The 17,500-nt window shown below is 46.5% G+C and overlaps 1 protein-coding gene across 1 annotated transcript in view; it reads right to left on the reverse strand.

Moving 5' to 3' along the window:
• Positions 1–17,500, reverse strand: part of LOC311242119 (receptor-type tyrosine-protein phosphatase R-like) — a gene marked incomplete at both ends in the record, with an annotated part of 104,603 nt that overhangs the window by 32,856 nt on the left and 54,247 nt on the right. The window contains 3 exons of the mRNA XM_084331074.1: positions 11,489–11,620; positions 12,951–13,072; positions 13,228–13,335. Coding sequence (XP_084187200.1) covers positions 11,489–11,620; positions 12,951–13,072; positions 13,228–13,335 — 362 coding nt within the window. The remainder of the gene's footprint in view (positions 1–11,488; positions 11,621–12,950; positions 13,073–13,227; positions 13,336–17,500) is intronic.

Genomic DNA, 17,500 nt, shown 5'->3' on the forward strand with positions numbered 1-17,500 from the left:
GTGTGTCCATGAGGAACCACTCGGTCAGTGTGTCCATGAGGAACCACTCAGTCAGTGTGTCCATGAGGAACCACTCGGTCAGTGTGTCCATGAGGAACCACTCGGTCAGTGTGTCCATGAGGAACCACTCGGTCAGTGTGTCCATGAGGAACCACTCAGTCAGTGTGTCCATGAGGAACCACTCGGTCAGTGTGTCCATGTTACGACATGTTTTAGAGCAAAATTCAAACGAATAAATCTGTGACTCAATCAATTGTAGCTTTAATCTAGTCCACATTCAGATGGCCCTCCTGGTGTTCCCTGGACCTCGATTTGAGAACCATTCAGCACCACGGATGGTACATTGTATTGTACATGATGAGAGGGTCTTGAGATGTAATGGACTGGAGATAAAAGGGTGGACAGGGGGATGATGCGAGGGGGGTCTCCTTAACCTTGCTACGTGTGAACTCACTTCCTCTCCAGGATACCACTACTTCCTGTCCGTTTGATTGCTGACTGGCTGCCGTCCAGGAAGGACAAGACACACACACTCACTCACGCACACACTCACACACACGCACGCACACACACACACGCACGCACACACGCACACACGCAGACACACAGACACACAGACACACAGACACACAGACACACAGACACACACACGCACACACGCACACACGCGCACACGCACACGCACACACACACACACACACACACACAGACACACACGCATGCACGCACACACACACACACACACCAAGAAAAACATCCTGTTATCACCTCGTGCTGGTGGGCCATGAGACTCATTATAATATTATACTAGTATAATATTTAACAGAATACCCAATAGAATGAGGAGATTCATTATAATATTATAATATTTATCAGAATACTAGTAATTATTGTGTCATGTGAGATGGGACAAGCATGAATGCATGATGTTATAACCCCGAAAAAAGGTACAGTAGTAGAGTCTGTGACCATCCACCCTCAGCCCACTATGAGTTACAGTATAACAGGTAGAGTCTGTGACCATCCACTCTCAGCCCACTATGAGTTACAGTATAACAGGTAGAGTCTGTGACCATCCACCCTCAGCCCACTATGAGTTACAGTATAACAGGTAGAGTCTGTGACCATCCACTCTCAGCCCACTATGAGTTATAAATCGTATAGCTTTACGCTATGCTCTATTGGAACTATCCCTTTAATCATACTAACAATGAAAAAACGTTCTCCACATGTACACACCTACTCAAAAAAAGTCAACCAACGAACTCGATTCTTGTACCGGATCTCCTCTCTGGTAAACAAGAATACCCTGAAGACTCTGGCAGGAGCACTCATTCAAGGGTACTACGACTATGCTTGCACCTCATGGTACCAAAGCACCTCAAAGGCGCTAAAAACAAAATTACAAACATCTCAAAACAAACTGGTCAGACTACTGCTTGACCTTACTCCTAGAACCCACCTCACCCCTGCCCACTTTAACAACCTAGGATGGCTTAGAGTAGACGACAGAGTACAGCAACTTGCAATGGGCCTGGTCTACAAGATACACTACACGACCAAGGTACCCATGTACATGTCAAAATACTTCCCAAAGGTCAGTGAATACAACAATCACAACACCAGAGGGAGCTCCACAAATCATGTTAAACCCAGATTCGGCTCAAACAAGGGACTAAACACGTTTCGCAATTATGCCACATCAATGTGGAACGCCCTACCTACCCAAAGCTGTAAAGGTATGTGAATCACTACCCACTTTCAAAACCACTCTCAGGGAACACCTATGGGAGACTGCAATTCAAAACTGGCCCCTGTAAATGTCTTAACCCAACCCCCTCCAATGTACAGGTTTGCTTGTTTGTACAGTGTTTCCCCCCCCCCAACCCAACCCCTCCCTACCCAACCCCCCCCCCACACAACCCCACCCAACCTCCTCCAATGTACAGTTTTTACGTCAAATGTATATACTCCCTTTTCTGGACTCTTTTTGTATCACATGGCTGGTTGCTGGCTAACTAACGTGGCTAATCGTTCTGAGAGCTAACGTCTCTGCCTGGCTGGATGCTGGCTAACTAACGTGGCTAATCGTTCTGAGAGCTAACGTCTCTGCCTGGCTGGATGCTGGCTAACTAACGTGGCTAATCGTTCTGAGAGCTAACGTCTCTGCCTGGCTGGTTGCTGGTTAACTAACGTGGCTAATCGTTCTGAGAGCTAACGTCTCTGCCTGGCTGGTTGCTGGCTAACTAACGTGGCTAATCGTTCTGAGAGCTAACGTCTCTGCCTGGCTGGTTGCTGGCTAACTAACGTGGCTAATCGTTCTGAGAGCTAACGTCTCTGCCTGGCTGGTTGCTGGCTAACTAACGTGGCTAATCGTTCTGAGAGCTAACGTCTCTGCCTGGCTGGTTGCTGGCTAACTAACGTGGCTAATCGTTCTGAGAGCTAACGTCTCTGCCTGGCTGGTTGCTGGCTAACTAACGTGGCTAATCGTTCTGAGAGCTAACGTCTCTGCCTGGCTGGTTGCTGGCTAACTAACGTGGCTAATCGTTCTGAGAGCTAACGTCTCTGCCTGGCTGGTTGCTGGCTAACTAACGTGGCTAATCGTTCTGAGAGCTAACGTCTCTGCCTGGCTGGTTGCTGGCTAACTAACGTGGCTAATCGTTCTGAGAGCTAACGTCTCTGCCCGGCTGGATGCTGGCTAACTAACGTGGCTAATCGTTCTGAGAGCTAACGTCGGTACCTGGCTGGCTAACTGGCTATCGTTCTGTGATTTGTTTACTTGGTAACACGGCCGGGTTGCTAAGGAATTTAGGTGCGAGGTTGAAGAAAGTGCACTTTTAGGTTGAAAGAACGGCCCTAATGTCAACGTGTCTCAATATAAGCGTTATGTGATGGTAATAACGAGTATATTGTTAGCTCCGCCCCCCCCCCCCGCTGATGAAAATGAAAGTCATACCATAAATCATAAAAAAATTATACCGCCCAAGCCTAGCGCGTCGCTGAGCAATCCCCGCCGGCATTGTCTCCGGCTCTGCAGCTGGATACTATGCCTCGAGAGGCGGTCGGCTATGTGAGAGCTGACGGTCTCTCTGGGCGGGTGGGGTTTTGCGACGCGGGCCTCAGGTGTGCAGATGGTACAAAACTCAGCCGCCCGCCTCCTCACTAATACCCGGTCCCGCTAAAAAACACATCACTCCTGTCCTCCACTCCCTCCACTGGCTCCCGATCAAGGAATGCATCAACTTCAAAACACTACTCCTCACCTTCAAAGCCCTCCATAGCCTGCCCCCCCCCCCCCCCCCCCCTACCTGACTGTCCTCCTTCTCCCCTACCGCTCCACCCGTTCCCTCTGGTCCTCTTCCACTCTTTCCCTCACTGTCCTGTCATCCAAACTCAAACGTTTTGGTGACCGCGCATTCTCACGAGCTGCACCCCGACTCTGGAACTCCCTCCCTCAGAGTCTCCCTCACTCTCCACCTTCAAATCCAGACTCAAAACCTACCTGTTCTCCCTAGCATTCAACCTTCCTTACCCATAACCACCCTCCTCCAACCCACCACAATTTTCCCCTGCCCTACGTTCTCTCCTCTCCTGCCCCCCCCCCACCCCCCCTTGGTTTTCCCTTACTCTCTTCCCGACTGTCTCCCCTACTCACTCCCGTATTTGTTAGTCGTGGTTTTATGTTCCTGTGTATTCTTATTGTTCTCGTGGTTCTATGTTTCTTTGTTTTCTTTGTTTCTTTTATGCCTATTGTCAGTGACTTTGGGTCCTTGAAAAGCGCTATACAAAATAAATGAATTATTATTATTATTATTATTATTATTATTATTATTATTATTATTATTATTATTATTATTATTATTATTATAGTTGTGAGGGGGCAGCTGCACAGCTTGCGTAAGGTCGGCTCCAGGCTAGAATCCCTTCGTTGCCTCTCCATAGCGGCATGGAGGGGGTTCTAGTTTGATGCCCCATGATAAAACAGTGCTCCTCCTCAGAGAGGTTGTAGCTTTGTTTTCCTGGGGCCGTGATTCCGAGTCTGCGGTTCAAGTCCCCGGGTCTCTGAAAACGGATACCCTCTGCCGCCGCGCTGGCCCCGCTTTTCAAGACGAAAACACCCGGCATGGAGGATGCAAGCTTGGTGTTTCATTATGAGAATATCTCCGAGCTCAGGACGGCTGTAGCCCGCGTACAACGAGGCTTACTGCCGATGCCGCTGTGTCTGGTAAACACTGTTCTGTGAGAGGGACGTGTGTTGCCTTTCCCTTTTTCTTTTGGATAAAAAGAAGGAGAGACAGCGGCTGTCTGAAGTGTTGGCTTGTATCGCTATTCCTCACGTTATACAGCTTCAGTAGTAGCTTGCTACTGCGTTAGCTGGTGGCTATCGATAGCCGGTAAAAGCTAACTGTTAGCCAGTTAGCTGTTAGGCTAAGCCGTTAGGCTAGAAATGTTAGCTTGATGCTATCAGTCAGCCCAGAGTTAGCTGTTAGCTTGTGCTATAATCATTGGCGCTAGCCGTGAGGGAGTAGCGGGCCCTGAGCACTCTGACTACGGCGTCATCTCTGGCAGAAGATGTCGTCGGGCCTGCACCATGACCGGCCGCAGGATGGGGCCGTCGCGCCGGAGCAAGGCTCCAGCCGTCGCCGCTTCTGGTTCCGCCAGCGAGAGGCCTCGTCAACATGGTGGACCAACCTGTTGTTGTGGCCATTTCGTCCTGCGTCCGGGGGTTCAGGTAGGAGTCCGTAGGACATTACACTATGCCCCACTCTTCCTTCCTCCCCCTCCCGAATGTTTTTGGTTAATATCGATGTCTTTGTTTAACAAAACATGTGTTACTTCACTGCATTTGGGAGATACGACGTGTGCTATGTGAACTCGCAGTTAGAAATGCTGAGGTTGCTTTTTCTTGCTTTGAGTGTTGTACAGTTTTCTTTGAAAATTGTGTTGGTCGCTATTTTGTATAGCTTAGCAAGGTTGTAAGTTCTAGCATTTGGCCAAGGCTTATGTCTTTCTCTCTACTTAAAAACAGCATTCTTCTTACGTGAGTAAAATGAACTCGGTTTTTATTGTATGATGAGAAGTTGTCTGTGTGTTTCATGTAACGTTTAGGAAACGTGGCTTGAGTCCGCAACTGGCTGGGTGTTAACCTACAGAGTTGTACATAGTGGTGGCATATGACCAAGGGCTTGACTCCCTCTCTTTAGCTTGTAATTTTTTCTTTGCTTAAGGGTAATGATAAAAATAACGGGTGGCAAGTTTTTCACACATAAGCCAGAGCCGTGGATAAAACCTGTTTTTTACACAAACGAGGTTATCGGCTGTGGCTGGCGTGCATGATGTAAAGCTTTTACTCTACAGGTAAGTATGTGCTTTCATCTGGCGCGCCATGCACCTGGTGGCACGGCTCTGCTTTCTTTTGGCGTTGTATCAGGGGTGAGGTGGTGAGGGGGTGGGTAAAATAAACCTCTCCCCTCCCGGATATAGTTATATCCTTACGAAACTGATTGGCCAAGATGTTGTGCCTTTCTACCTATCAGTCTCCCTGTCGAGGGCGTTCTCTCTCTCGTTCTCGGGGGGATTTTCCTGTCTCCCACACCGAATCAGGGTAGGTGGGACACAGGTTTCCCCCGGCCATTTGAAAACGTCACAGGCGCGTTTTCTTATTGGCCAAGAGACATGTCCGTGAGTTACAGGGCCTGTGCTACAGACCGCTGTCATTGTAAAGGATAGGTGATGCAATGCAGTAGAGACAATTTATCTTCTACTCTGCTCCGTACCAGTAGTGTATATTGGGTCAGAGCCTCCTCTTCAGGGAGTTCAGAGCCTCCTCTGAGTTTCAGAACTTCCCTCTCAGTGTGAGAGCCTCCTCAGAGTTTTCAGAGTCTCCTCCTCAGAGAGTCTTGGTCCAATGTGTTACATGAACCTTTTTCAATTGTTTTTACTCACGTTGTGGTCTCTCTGGGAGAATCGCTGTCTTCTCCTCTTACGTGAAGAGCAGAATTGACGCGTTTTTATTCCCAGGCTCGAGAGGCCATTGAAGCACAAGCACGTTTTTTTTAGTGGCCAAGAGACATGTCCGTGAGTTACAGGGCCTGTGCTACAGGCCACTGTCATTGTAAAGATATGTGGTGCAATGTAGTAGGGACAATTGTCTTCTACTCTGCTCCCTACCAGTAGTGTATATTGGGTCAGAGCCTCCTCCTCAGGGAGTTCAGAGCCTCCTCCTCAGGGAGTTTCAGAGCCTCCTCCTCAGAGAGTCATGGTCCAATGTGTTACATGAACCTTTTTCAATTGTTTACTCGTGTTGAGGTCTCTCTGGGTAGACCGCTGTCTTCCCCTCTTACATAAGGAGCAGAATTGATGTGGTTGTTATTCCCAGGCTCGTCATGTGAGGACCCGTGTCTGTGTCTTTTGTAGACCAGCTCCCTGCTGCTCGTCCCAGACAGCGAAGGGAAACGTTGTGAGGCTCTTTCTTGTTAGAAATTCGCTGTCACTGTTCTTGGGTTCTTTGCGAGCATATACGCTGTTTATAAAATCAGCGTATGGTCTTTCGAGACCGATTGGCGCTGGCCCTGGGTGCTTTCAATGTTGAAACCACTTTGTAGGCCGGCGCACCTTGGTTGACCAAACATCATAAAAACGGCGTTTTTTATGCGGTTGGCTGGGAGGGAGACCTACCCCCGTCTTAGGACTGGGGAGGGCGGCGTGACTAGGACACGGGACTGGTTCTGGTCACGCCGGACCGGATCAGTTAACCCCTTGCCCGCCGGGGCGCAGATCTGCAGTTCTGGTACCCCGAAGGACTTTGTACTTTTCCAAGGGGGAAATGCCGGGTCGGGCCGGACGTCGCAGGGATTGATGTCATGAATGTGTGTGTCATATGGATGCCACCACGAGTTGCCCTTAACAGTGTCGTGCTTGGTCCTTACTGTGTTGTACCTTGCACTATGTTAGGGGGCTCGGTCCTTCTCCATTTGTTTCACCCCTCCCTCCCTGCTAAGCCGGGGATAGGAGGGGGCTGTCGAGGAGGTTGCCTGTCAACTCCTCTATGCATCCCTGTGTAGGTCCCGGTCCGCCAGGCCCAGGTCGGGCCTCGTCCTCGATAACCTGTTGGCCTGGGTTAACCCTTTTGCAACCTGAAACGCTTGAACTGCTTGTATAGCCTGTGTATACGCGCATGTTATGTTTCTGAGTTTTCTTAGTGGGTTAAGGGAGCAACCGCCTCCTGTTAAACTAAACATAGGGGGGTGTTTGGCTCCCCGGTGTGTTGGTAGCAGAGTCGACTCTCGGGTTGAGGCCGGGCCTGACCCCGTCTGCCCGAGAGTATGCCCCTGCATCTTTCATGACGTTTACCAATTGTGTCAGCCTCTTTCTCTGAACCTCGACCCCGCAGGATTAATAAATTGGCGGGGTCGGATTTCGTGGAGATTGTGACATAGTGCACAGCATACCGAACACCCCTTCCGCCGGGATACTGTTTTTACAGTAGACCCCTTAGGCGCCTGTCTAGTCCGCAGTGCTCCGGGCACAGGTCGAGTTATGCTCTTGGGACCTGTTGCCTGGATTGAGGGATCAACCTCCTTGGAGGGTTGTCTCCCCGGCACGCCAGCTGGCCCCACAGTATTGTGGGGGGGTAGCCTCCTTGAAAAAGAGTGGTTCAGAGCGGCGTGCCAAGGGGGGAAGGGCCTTCACCTGATTTAGGCCCTGTCCGATACGCTGGCGATGTGGGGGCTGGTGTCACCAGTGACCGTCTGGTGGGGTCTCGATGCCGCAGCCTCGTTGGCCTCACCAGGCCCCTTTTTCAGGGGGTCCTAGTCCTCGGGTTGTGGCCTAGGGCTGGGACCTCCTCCGCGCTTCGCTGCTACGGCCTTGCCACGGGGTTTGGTTTCTTTTGAACCCCGACCCCATGATGTTGGGGGCTGTGACAGGGTTTTTTTGCTTCACGTCCGTTCCCTGGTGGCATGTGGGATCCGCGCTCGAGTGGTCGCAGGCCCTTCTAAACAAAGGTAAGTCCCACGGTCTGCTCACCCTGTGCGTTTGAGGTGCTAAACCCTCTTCGCACAGTCGGGTCCAATCTCCCTCCCGTCCCCCGCTAGGGGGGGCCGGGGGGCTCAGATCCTCCCCGGTATTCTGATGGTTGTAGGGGGCCTCAGCGGGTACATCTGTCGAGCTTTCCGCTCTGCTCAGCTCCTGTGTTCCAATAGAGCAGAGCGTAAAGCTATGCAATTTATAATGAAGGTTATTCTATAACCCTAGTTATATGAGTTTAGCGAGCGCTCTGCTCTGACTCACTGAGGACCCCACGGTCTTCCCTTTTTGGCGGTGAAAGACTGGGGAAGGAGCTGATTGTGTGGCCACGACCCCGCTTATATAGGAGCAGATGTGGGTGTGGCCAGGCAGAGGTGAGTAGGTGTGTACATGTGGAGAAAGTTTTTTCATTGTTAGTATGATTAAAGGGATAGTTCCAATAGAGCAGAGCGCTCACTATACTCATATAACTAGGGTTATAGAATAACCTTTGTTATAACAAGTAGAGTCTGTGACCATCCACTCTCAGGCCACTATGAGTTATAACAAGTAGAGTCTGTGACCATCCACTCTCATCCCAGTATGAGTTATAACAAGGGCTGACCCCTATTAGTCGAATAGTCTACTAATCGATCGAAAGGAGCCGTAGTCGATTGCCAACCTCTTAGTCGAAAAAATAAATAAAAAATAAAAGTATTATAGGCCTCCTTTTTTGTATTTTTTTGTATCATTCTTTCCAAAAGAAAAGAGGCCTAGAAGCGTGGCTAACGCTAATGGCACGCATACCAGAGGCTAACTGCCTAAGAAAACAAGGCACAGAGGCACTGAAAGAGGATTTCACCCATCTAATGAACACACTAGACTAGACAAATATCAAGATGTATCCATCAGTGGACCAATTGCATGCTTTTGCAGAGGACAAGAAGCCTTCCGTCGACTCCTTCAGACATTAAGCACCCCCACAGCCCAAATGGAATGAAAAAAAAAGAAAAAAAGATCATTTAAAATTATACTTTTTTCTTCTCTTTTTTCTTTTTACATAGTCGAATAATAGTGAACTATCGGCTCATTTCGGCCAATCAAAGTCGACTATCCAAATCCTTAGTCTGGGACAACCCTAGAGACTGTGGCCATGCACTCTCAGGCAACTATGAGTTATAACAAGTAGAGACTGTGGCCATGCACTCTCAGGCCACTATGAGTTAACTTATAACACCCAACGTCTTGGCAGCCATGATGTTGAGGTCAGGTTGAGGTCATGACATACGAGGGCGTGGCTCCAGGCAATAACGTGACTTACTGTGTTGACTCATTCTCAGAGATAGATGAATGTAGAGGCAGAGTGACAGCTCAATACAGGCACTGTTATTAATGTGCTACTTCTACATATCTGTTCTACAGGAAATCAACCCACTCCCTTCTCCATAAACAACAGCGTGGCCTGACACAGAGCACACACACACACACACACACACACACACACACACACACACACACACACACACACACACACACACACACACACACACACACACACACACACACACACACACACACACACACAGAGAGATGGTTGAAACAATGTATACATGTAGAGGTGTCGGGGAAACCACACATTTCCCTCCATGTAAACACTATCATGAACCCTGATGACCCTGTAACATGAAGACAAGCACACACACACACAGACGCACACACACACACACGCACGCACGCACGCACGCACGCACGCACGCACACACACACACACACACACACACACACACACACACACACACACACACACACACACACACACACACACACACACACACACACACACACACACACACACACACACACACACACACACACACACACACACACACACACACACACACACACACACACACACTCCCATATACTATTGCCCCCATCTCTCCCTCTCTCTCTCACGCATCATACCACCTGACAGTTGGAACAATCACAGGTTAAAGGTTAAAGGAACAACGTCTTGGACCACCCACTTCTATCTGAGATCCAACAATAACATACAGACCGTTGTGTCTTTATGTTTCATAACCTGACTGAGATCAAAATAAGGACACACAGTGCATTCTCACATACAGTAGTCTTCCGATTGTAACCCACACCTTGATGTCACTGCCTCAGACATACTGTAGTGACTTTTCACCTTGATGTCAGCACCCCAGACCTACTGTAGTGACTTTTCACCTTGATGTCACTGCCTCAGACCTGCTGTAGTGACTTTTCACCTTGATGTCACTGCCTCAGACCTACTGTAGTGACTTTTCACCTTCATGTCACTGCCTCAGACCTACTGTAGTGACTTTTCACCTTCGTGTCACTGCCTCATACCTACTGTAGTGACTTTTCACCTTGATGTCACTGCCTCAGACCTACTGTAGTGACTTTTCACCTTCGTGTCACTGACCTGCTGTAGTGACTTTTCACCTTGATGTCACTGCCTCAGACCTACTGTAGTGACTTTTCACCTTGATGTCACTGCCTCAGACCTGCTGTAGTGACTTTTCACCTTCGTGTCACTGACCTGCTGTAGTGACTTTTCACCTTGATTTCACTGCCTCAGACCTACTGTAGTGACTTTTCACCTTGATGTCACTGCCTCAGACCTACTGTAGTGACTTTTCACCTGGATGTCAGGCCTCAGACCTACTGTAGTGACTTTTCACCTTCGTGTCACTGCCTCAGACCTACTGTAGTGACTTTCCAAACCACCGCCCTAGATGAGCGAGAGGCTGAGTATATGACTCATATGAACAGAATCTCAAAGTTCTTGTTCCTTCCTTTTATAGACATATCACTCAGCAGTGTTACAGCAAATGCACTTATTTGATAGGAATACACAGGGAAATGCATATCTGTGAAATAACCAATATGCCAGGAAACACATATCTGTGCAATAAACAACATTTGGAAGATCCATCTTGATATGTTTAGTTTCCTTACTATGCAAGAGTATTCTATACACCAAACAGCACTGTCCGTGGTTCTGAAACAACAGCTACTTTCCCTCCTCTCCTCTCTCCTCTCCATTCTTCACCTCTCCACCCCCCCCCTCCCCTCCTCTCCTCTCTCGCTCCCTCTGTCTGTGTGTCTCTCTCTATGTGTCTCTCTCTATATATGTCTCCCTCTCCTTCTCTATCTCGATGTCTCTCTCTGTAAATGGTAAATGGTAAAGGGTGCATTTATCCAAAGCGCTTTACAATTTGTTCCTCACATTTTACCCATTCACTTGTCTTACACATTCACACACCGACGGTGGAGGCGAACAGCAGTAAGGGGTTAAGTGTCTTGCTCAAGGACACTTTGACACGCTGCCCAGGAGGAGCGGGAATCTAACCGGGAACCTCTGGATTACCAGATGACTGCTCTACCTCCCAAGCCACTGTCGTCCTGTCTCTCTCTATGTCTCTCTGTCTCTCTGTCTCTCTCTCACCTCTCCTGTAGTCCAGCAGCAGTTTTCATTTTGAAAGGGGAAGGGCAGGGCTTCAGCTCCTTACTGCTGGTGATTGGAGGAGCACTCAGGGGGGCGGGGTCTCTGTTGTCGGTAACAGGAATGGGTACAGGCCTAAGAGAAAAACAGGATATTAGAATAAATCGTTAACTAAACATTTGTATGTGTTTTGATACCGTAACAGATATTACACCACGCTTAGTTCAAAGTGCTGAACCCTCATGGCGATGCACCTGTAACCATAGCAACACTGCCTTGCTAAAGCATCACTCTGCTTCCCTTACATTAGACTGACACGTTGGACCAGTGACACAAATTCACTTTGTAATTACAGTATAATAAAATAGTTAATAAAGCTGTTATATATATATATATATATATATATATATATATATATATATATATATATATATAGTAATATACTGCAGCCGCAGCACAACACAGCTAACATTGCCTTCAGTGTATTAATTCATAGCAGAATTCAACCTTCAGTGTATTAATTCATAGCAGAATTCAACCTTCAGTGTATTAATTCATAGCAGAATTTGGTGCAGTACAACTATATTTACCTGCATTATGGTCAGCAACATTCTCTGTATGCTGAGGCTAACATTCTCTGTATGCTGAGGCTAAAGGCCCTCCCATAGTCGAGAGGAACGTACGAGGAGCGGACTCCACGGAGGTCCGCGCGGACTCTTTGAGCTTTCATAGTCGAGCGTACCTCCGCGTACCAATTTCCTGTCTCGCGCCAGTTTACACAATTTTTCCCACGCTGTTTAGACTTCTGTCATGTCGTCGTCATCCGATGTCAAAATAAAGAGTCTAGGTTATCTCCGTTTCCAATATTTCGAAATAAAACTGGCAGTTTTACACACTTCTTTTTGAAAAGCCATTCAAACATCTCAAATGTCTTCAGATGATGAAAAAAAACATGGTCCAAATGTATATGAATTGGAATGGATGACGATTAGCGATAGTAAAACAAAATTTAGCGTCATCTACCTGCCGACGTTTTACCGGACCAATCCTACTCATTTAATCATGATCCTGCCCTACTCTTTGTGTGACACCAAGTGAGCGGACGTCCGCGCGGTTAGAAAATTGGAGCTTCGCACTTGGAGTCCGCTTTGAGTATGTTTTGAGTCCGTGCGGACCTCCGCGGAGTCCGGTCCGCATACGTTCCGCTCGACTATGGGAGGAGGGCCTTTAAGGTGTTAAGTTACCATATTGGACCATGATAGGTTCAACCTATTAGTGACATCACACATCACAACTCAGATTTCAGGGAAGTACAGAGAAGCTCTCCAGAGAAGAATGGGAAAAAGGTTCTCTGGCTCTACACCATCTAATAACAATCTGTACAGTCAAAACCATGCCTCAAAGAGGAGTTGACCACAAAAGGTTTCTGAGTGGAGAGGGGAAAAAAGGTCATACAATCATTTACCTCGGCAGGGGGGCAGTGGGAGGAGCTGGGAGGCGGCAGGCTACGATTGGCTGCTGCGGCAGAGTGGGTGTGGATGTGGTTGGAGGGAGCTCGGCCTGGACCATGCATCCTGAGGTCGCAACCTTTAAAAAACAACAATAATTTGACTTATTTAAATGATTGAAAATTATTTATTAGAGGAGAACTTGCCACTTTCCTCTCAGGATATCTAATGTCACTTCAACGAGATGTTTGGTATTTTATGCTGCAGGACATTCCCCATGTGATTCTGACTTACCTTGGTGCCCTTTGACCTCTGGGCAGGGTCAGGGGAGGAGGTTGGGGTCAGGTGGAGGTTGGAGGGTGGGGCTTTCAACTGAACCTTCTCCTTCAGACGATACACCACCTGAAGAGAAGAGAGAAACAAATAAAATAATGAATGGAGGAACACAGAACTATCTATCTACAATGTTTTAAAGAATGATCTATCTAGAATGTTTTAAATTAGAGAAGTAATTAGAAATCTATAATAAAAGTCCAGGTCCGGATGGATTTTCTAACGATTTCTATAAGACATTCGTGGACATTTTAGCCCCCTTGTTACTGAAGGCATACGACCACTCATTCCAGACAAACACACTCCCTGAGACGTGGGGGGATGCTATTATCACAGTAATACACAAAGAAGGGAAAGATGCAACACTATGTGGGTCCTACTGTCCAATAAGTTTGCTCAACTGTGATTTAAAGGAGCTCACCACTATTTTAGCCCGGAGGATGAACTCGGTTATAAAAGAAATTAGACACCCTGATCAAACAGGATTCATTACAGGCAGATATTCTGGTAATAATATACGATGGCTCTTGAATGTGATGGCGTTTTCTCAGAAGGGTCAGGATGAAGCAATGGTCTTAGGGCTGGATGCCGAAAAGGCTTTTGACCGGGTTTCATGGGAATTTGTATTTCAAACTTTAGAAAAATTTGGTTTTGGCCCAATATTTATTAATTATATTAGAGTATTATATTCAGATTTGAAGTCCTCTGTGCATGTGAATGGCAACATTTCTACTCCCTTCAGCCTACAACGGGGAGTTAGGCAGGGTTGCAGTCTTTCTCCTCTACTGTACGATATTTCAATAGAAGTGCTGGCCCAATTGATAAGGGAAGAGGTGAATATCAGGGGAGTGAACGTGGGAGGGGAAGAACATAAGATTTCATTGTATGCGGACGATGTCCTCCTCTACCTATCCGACCCAGTGAGGTCGATTACATGCCTTATGAGTAAAATTAAAACATTTGGTTATTACTCTGGATATAAAATTAACATAGACAAAACAGAGGCACTGGCCATTGGGGGGAACATTTATGTTTTAAATGGCCAAGTACTGGTATATTTAGGCATTACTATAACACCCACATTTGACCAATTGTATAAAGCCAACTACACAAGGCTTATCAATAAGATCAGAGAGGACGTGGATATATGGACTGTTCTGCCTCTTTCCTTGATAGGGAGGGTGGAAATAATCAGATTGAACATACTCCCTAGACTACTGTATCCGTTTCAAATGCTGCCCATCCCAATTGATAACCCCACTTTTAATTGACTAAATCGATTACTCTCACGTTTAATATGGCAGGGGAAATTACCTAGAGTGCATTTCAAAACATTACAGCTGGCCAAAACTGCTGGCGGTTTGGCCCTCCCTAACCTCAAATATAATTTTTGGGCTGCTCAACTTAGACCCTTGCACACCTGGATTACAGATGATTTGTCATCAAGATGGTTAAAAATGGAAAAAGACTACACAGAAACAACTTACTACCTTATTATTCTCTGGACATAAGATAAGGGAGGACTCAATAGGTGTGTGGTCCAGATTCACGATAAAAATATGGAGAGAGGTCCAGAAAGAGTTCAGGTTGCCTTTAACTCTTTCAGTGCCACTCACGAGATTTCTCGTGTTTTTTTTATAGGTGGTTGCTAGCCACTCACGAGATTTCTCTGATTTTTCTTTTTTTTCTTTTTTTGCGATCTGAAAAATTATTGCATCACCCGAGCCTACCCGAGTATAGCCGAGGGGCGCTGACGATCAGTGTGGAAAAAAGCGCCCCCTGTCGTCTCCCAGATGACATAAGTGATTTTGGAATGGACTCAATGAAAATGAATGGGGAAAAAAATCCGGTACTCCACATTTTCCAGTTCACTGATCCAGCCGGGGTTACCACAGTTCATTCTGGAGCCTCAGATCCCCGCGGATCATAGAGATCTACTGTGTCGCGTTGGATCCATACACTTATCGATTTTTTCGAATGGTGATCAGGAATTGGAATATACCAGTTGGATACCATCTGATGTCAGGTAAGGACTCTGTGTTATCAGTGGTAGGATAATCGGAGTAAGTTTGATGAAGTTATAAGCTGTTTTGTGAAATGTCTTCTTTCGGTTTCACTGTAAAAGTCCGAGAGGAAATCAACGGGGCGATTATCAGTGCGCGGCCGTAATGTGCGTGCGTGCACGTATAATATTGATCATCTAGCGTTTATTTGAAAACGATTCATAAAAAGGCCGACGAATATCAACGTTGTGGAATATTCCACTAAAAGACGATTTTCATAGAATGCTCCAGAATGAGCTGTTTTTTATATCAAAACGGGGGCTTTTCTAACTGCTCTGAAATGGAAACGACGCGATAAAAAAACAATCTGTCTTCACAGCACTGACTGGAAAATAGTCTTTGATAATGCGATGGGCAGATTAGACACATAATTTAAAACATAGATTAGGCGATATTAACGTTAACATTGGCGCCGATGGTGGCATTCAAGCGGTAAAACGGAAAACCAGGCGTGGCACTGAAAGAGTTAACATCGGGCCTGACCTCAATTGGTTTCATTGGGGACTTTACACTATCAACTTTGGATGCAGGATTCAGGGGATGGAGGACAAAGGGTCTGAAATTTGTTCACCAATTTATTTACTCCGGCCAGCTTAAATCTTTCGAACAACTCAGAGTGGAGTTTAGCCTTCCTAGTACTGACTTTTTCAGATGTCTCCAATTAAGGAATTTTTTTGAAAACCAGGAAGATTGGGACAAAATTCGACACCCTTCTGCAATAGAACGCTTCATAGATAAAATCCAAATTGATGCTTCAATACAAAAAATTCTTTCTAAATTATATCAAAACCTAATATCAATGAACCACAACGACTCGCTATACATTAAGTTGAAGTGGGAGGCTGAGCTCCAACAGGAGATCTCACAAGAGGAGTGGTTCAATGTTTGTACTGAAGCACATAAGGTGACTAATTCTAATTCCTGCAGAGAATATAAATGGAAGGTCATTAGTAGGTTTTTCAAGACCCCCTTATTGACTGCTAAAGCAGGTACGACTCCCACAAGCGAATGCTGGAGGGGATGTGGTGAACAAATAGGTAACCATACACACATTTTCTGGACATGCCCAAAATGATGTCACTTTTGGGATGATGTATTCAGGGATGTAAAAAAAGTATTCGGCATGGACATTCCACAAGATTTCAAAACTGCCATCCTCGGAGTCATACCGGAGGGCATTGAGGGAAGGAAAAGTGTGTATCTTCTTCAAATACTGTTAACTGCTGCCAAGAAAATGATCACAATTAATTGGTTAAAACCCAGTCCCCCAACACATAACCAATGGCTAAACAAAGTTAAAGAAATTCAGGACATGGAGAGGATGACTCATCTGATTAGGTTGCAAGGTGAACAGTTCGATAGAAAGTGGGTTTGTATAGAGCGTATAGGGCTATAAAGGCACTGTATTGTTTTTATTTTCATCTTATTATTTTCTATCTTATTTCCCATTTTATTGTCATTTTCTTTTTAAAATTGTATGATTTGATCTGCGCTTCGAGCCTTCCTATAGGGTGGTTATGACATCATGGACCGACACATGGGTTTAAAACCAACAGGGAATGACAGATTGGTTCCATGAGGAAGTTTCACGCCAATGACAAGGTTGACTGAGGTTCATACTGTACTACACCCAGAGAAGAGAGGGTGACTGAGGTTCCTACAACACCCAGAGAAGAGAGGTTGACATGTAGTATTCTTTTTTTTTTGTATGTTCCCCCAGGCCCCTTCCCCTTCCCCAAGCATAGCTGTCTCTTAATGATACGGTACAGACATGATGTAAATTGAGAACGTGTTGTGTGTGTTGCTAACATTATTTTATGCGGGACTATGAAGAACATTCCGGACTGGTTGACCGTGGAATTGAGTTGCCAAGTATGTCTGTCTTTGACAGGGGAGAATAACAAACTATTAAGGCCTATTTACGAGCAGCCACTGGGAAAATGAAAATTGGGAACCTTGGACTTGGTCAATAGCTGCAATTGAACATTTGCTGTGGAACCCGAGATTCTGTTTTCCCCCAGCCCTGCACAATGGTGCGATCCCTGTTGAGGTCCCTGCTGCGATTGAATATTTATATGACTCATTTGATTTATTAGGACAACGTTGTCTACTAACTATGGTTGGGTGTGATTCTGTTACACCTTCTGTGTGCTTAAACCTTGAACAGTTAA

Source organism: Notolepis coatsorum, assembly GCF_963971535.1.
Source record: "Notolepis coatsorum genome assembly, chromosome: 15".
In the NCBI taxonomy this organism is placed as follows: Eukaryota; Metazoa; Chordata; class Actinopteri; order Aulopiformes; family Paralepididae; genus Notolepis; species Notolepis coatsorum.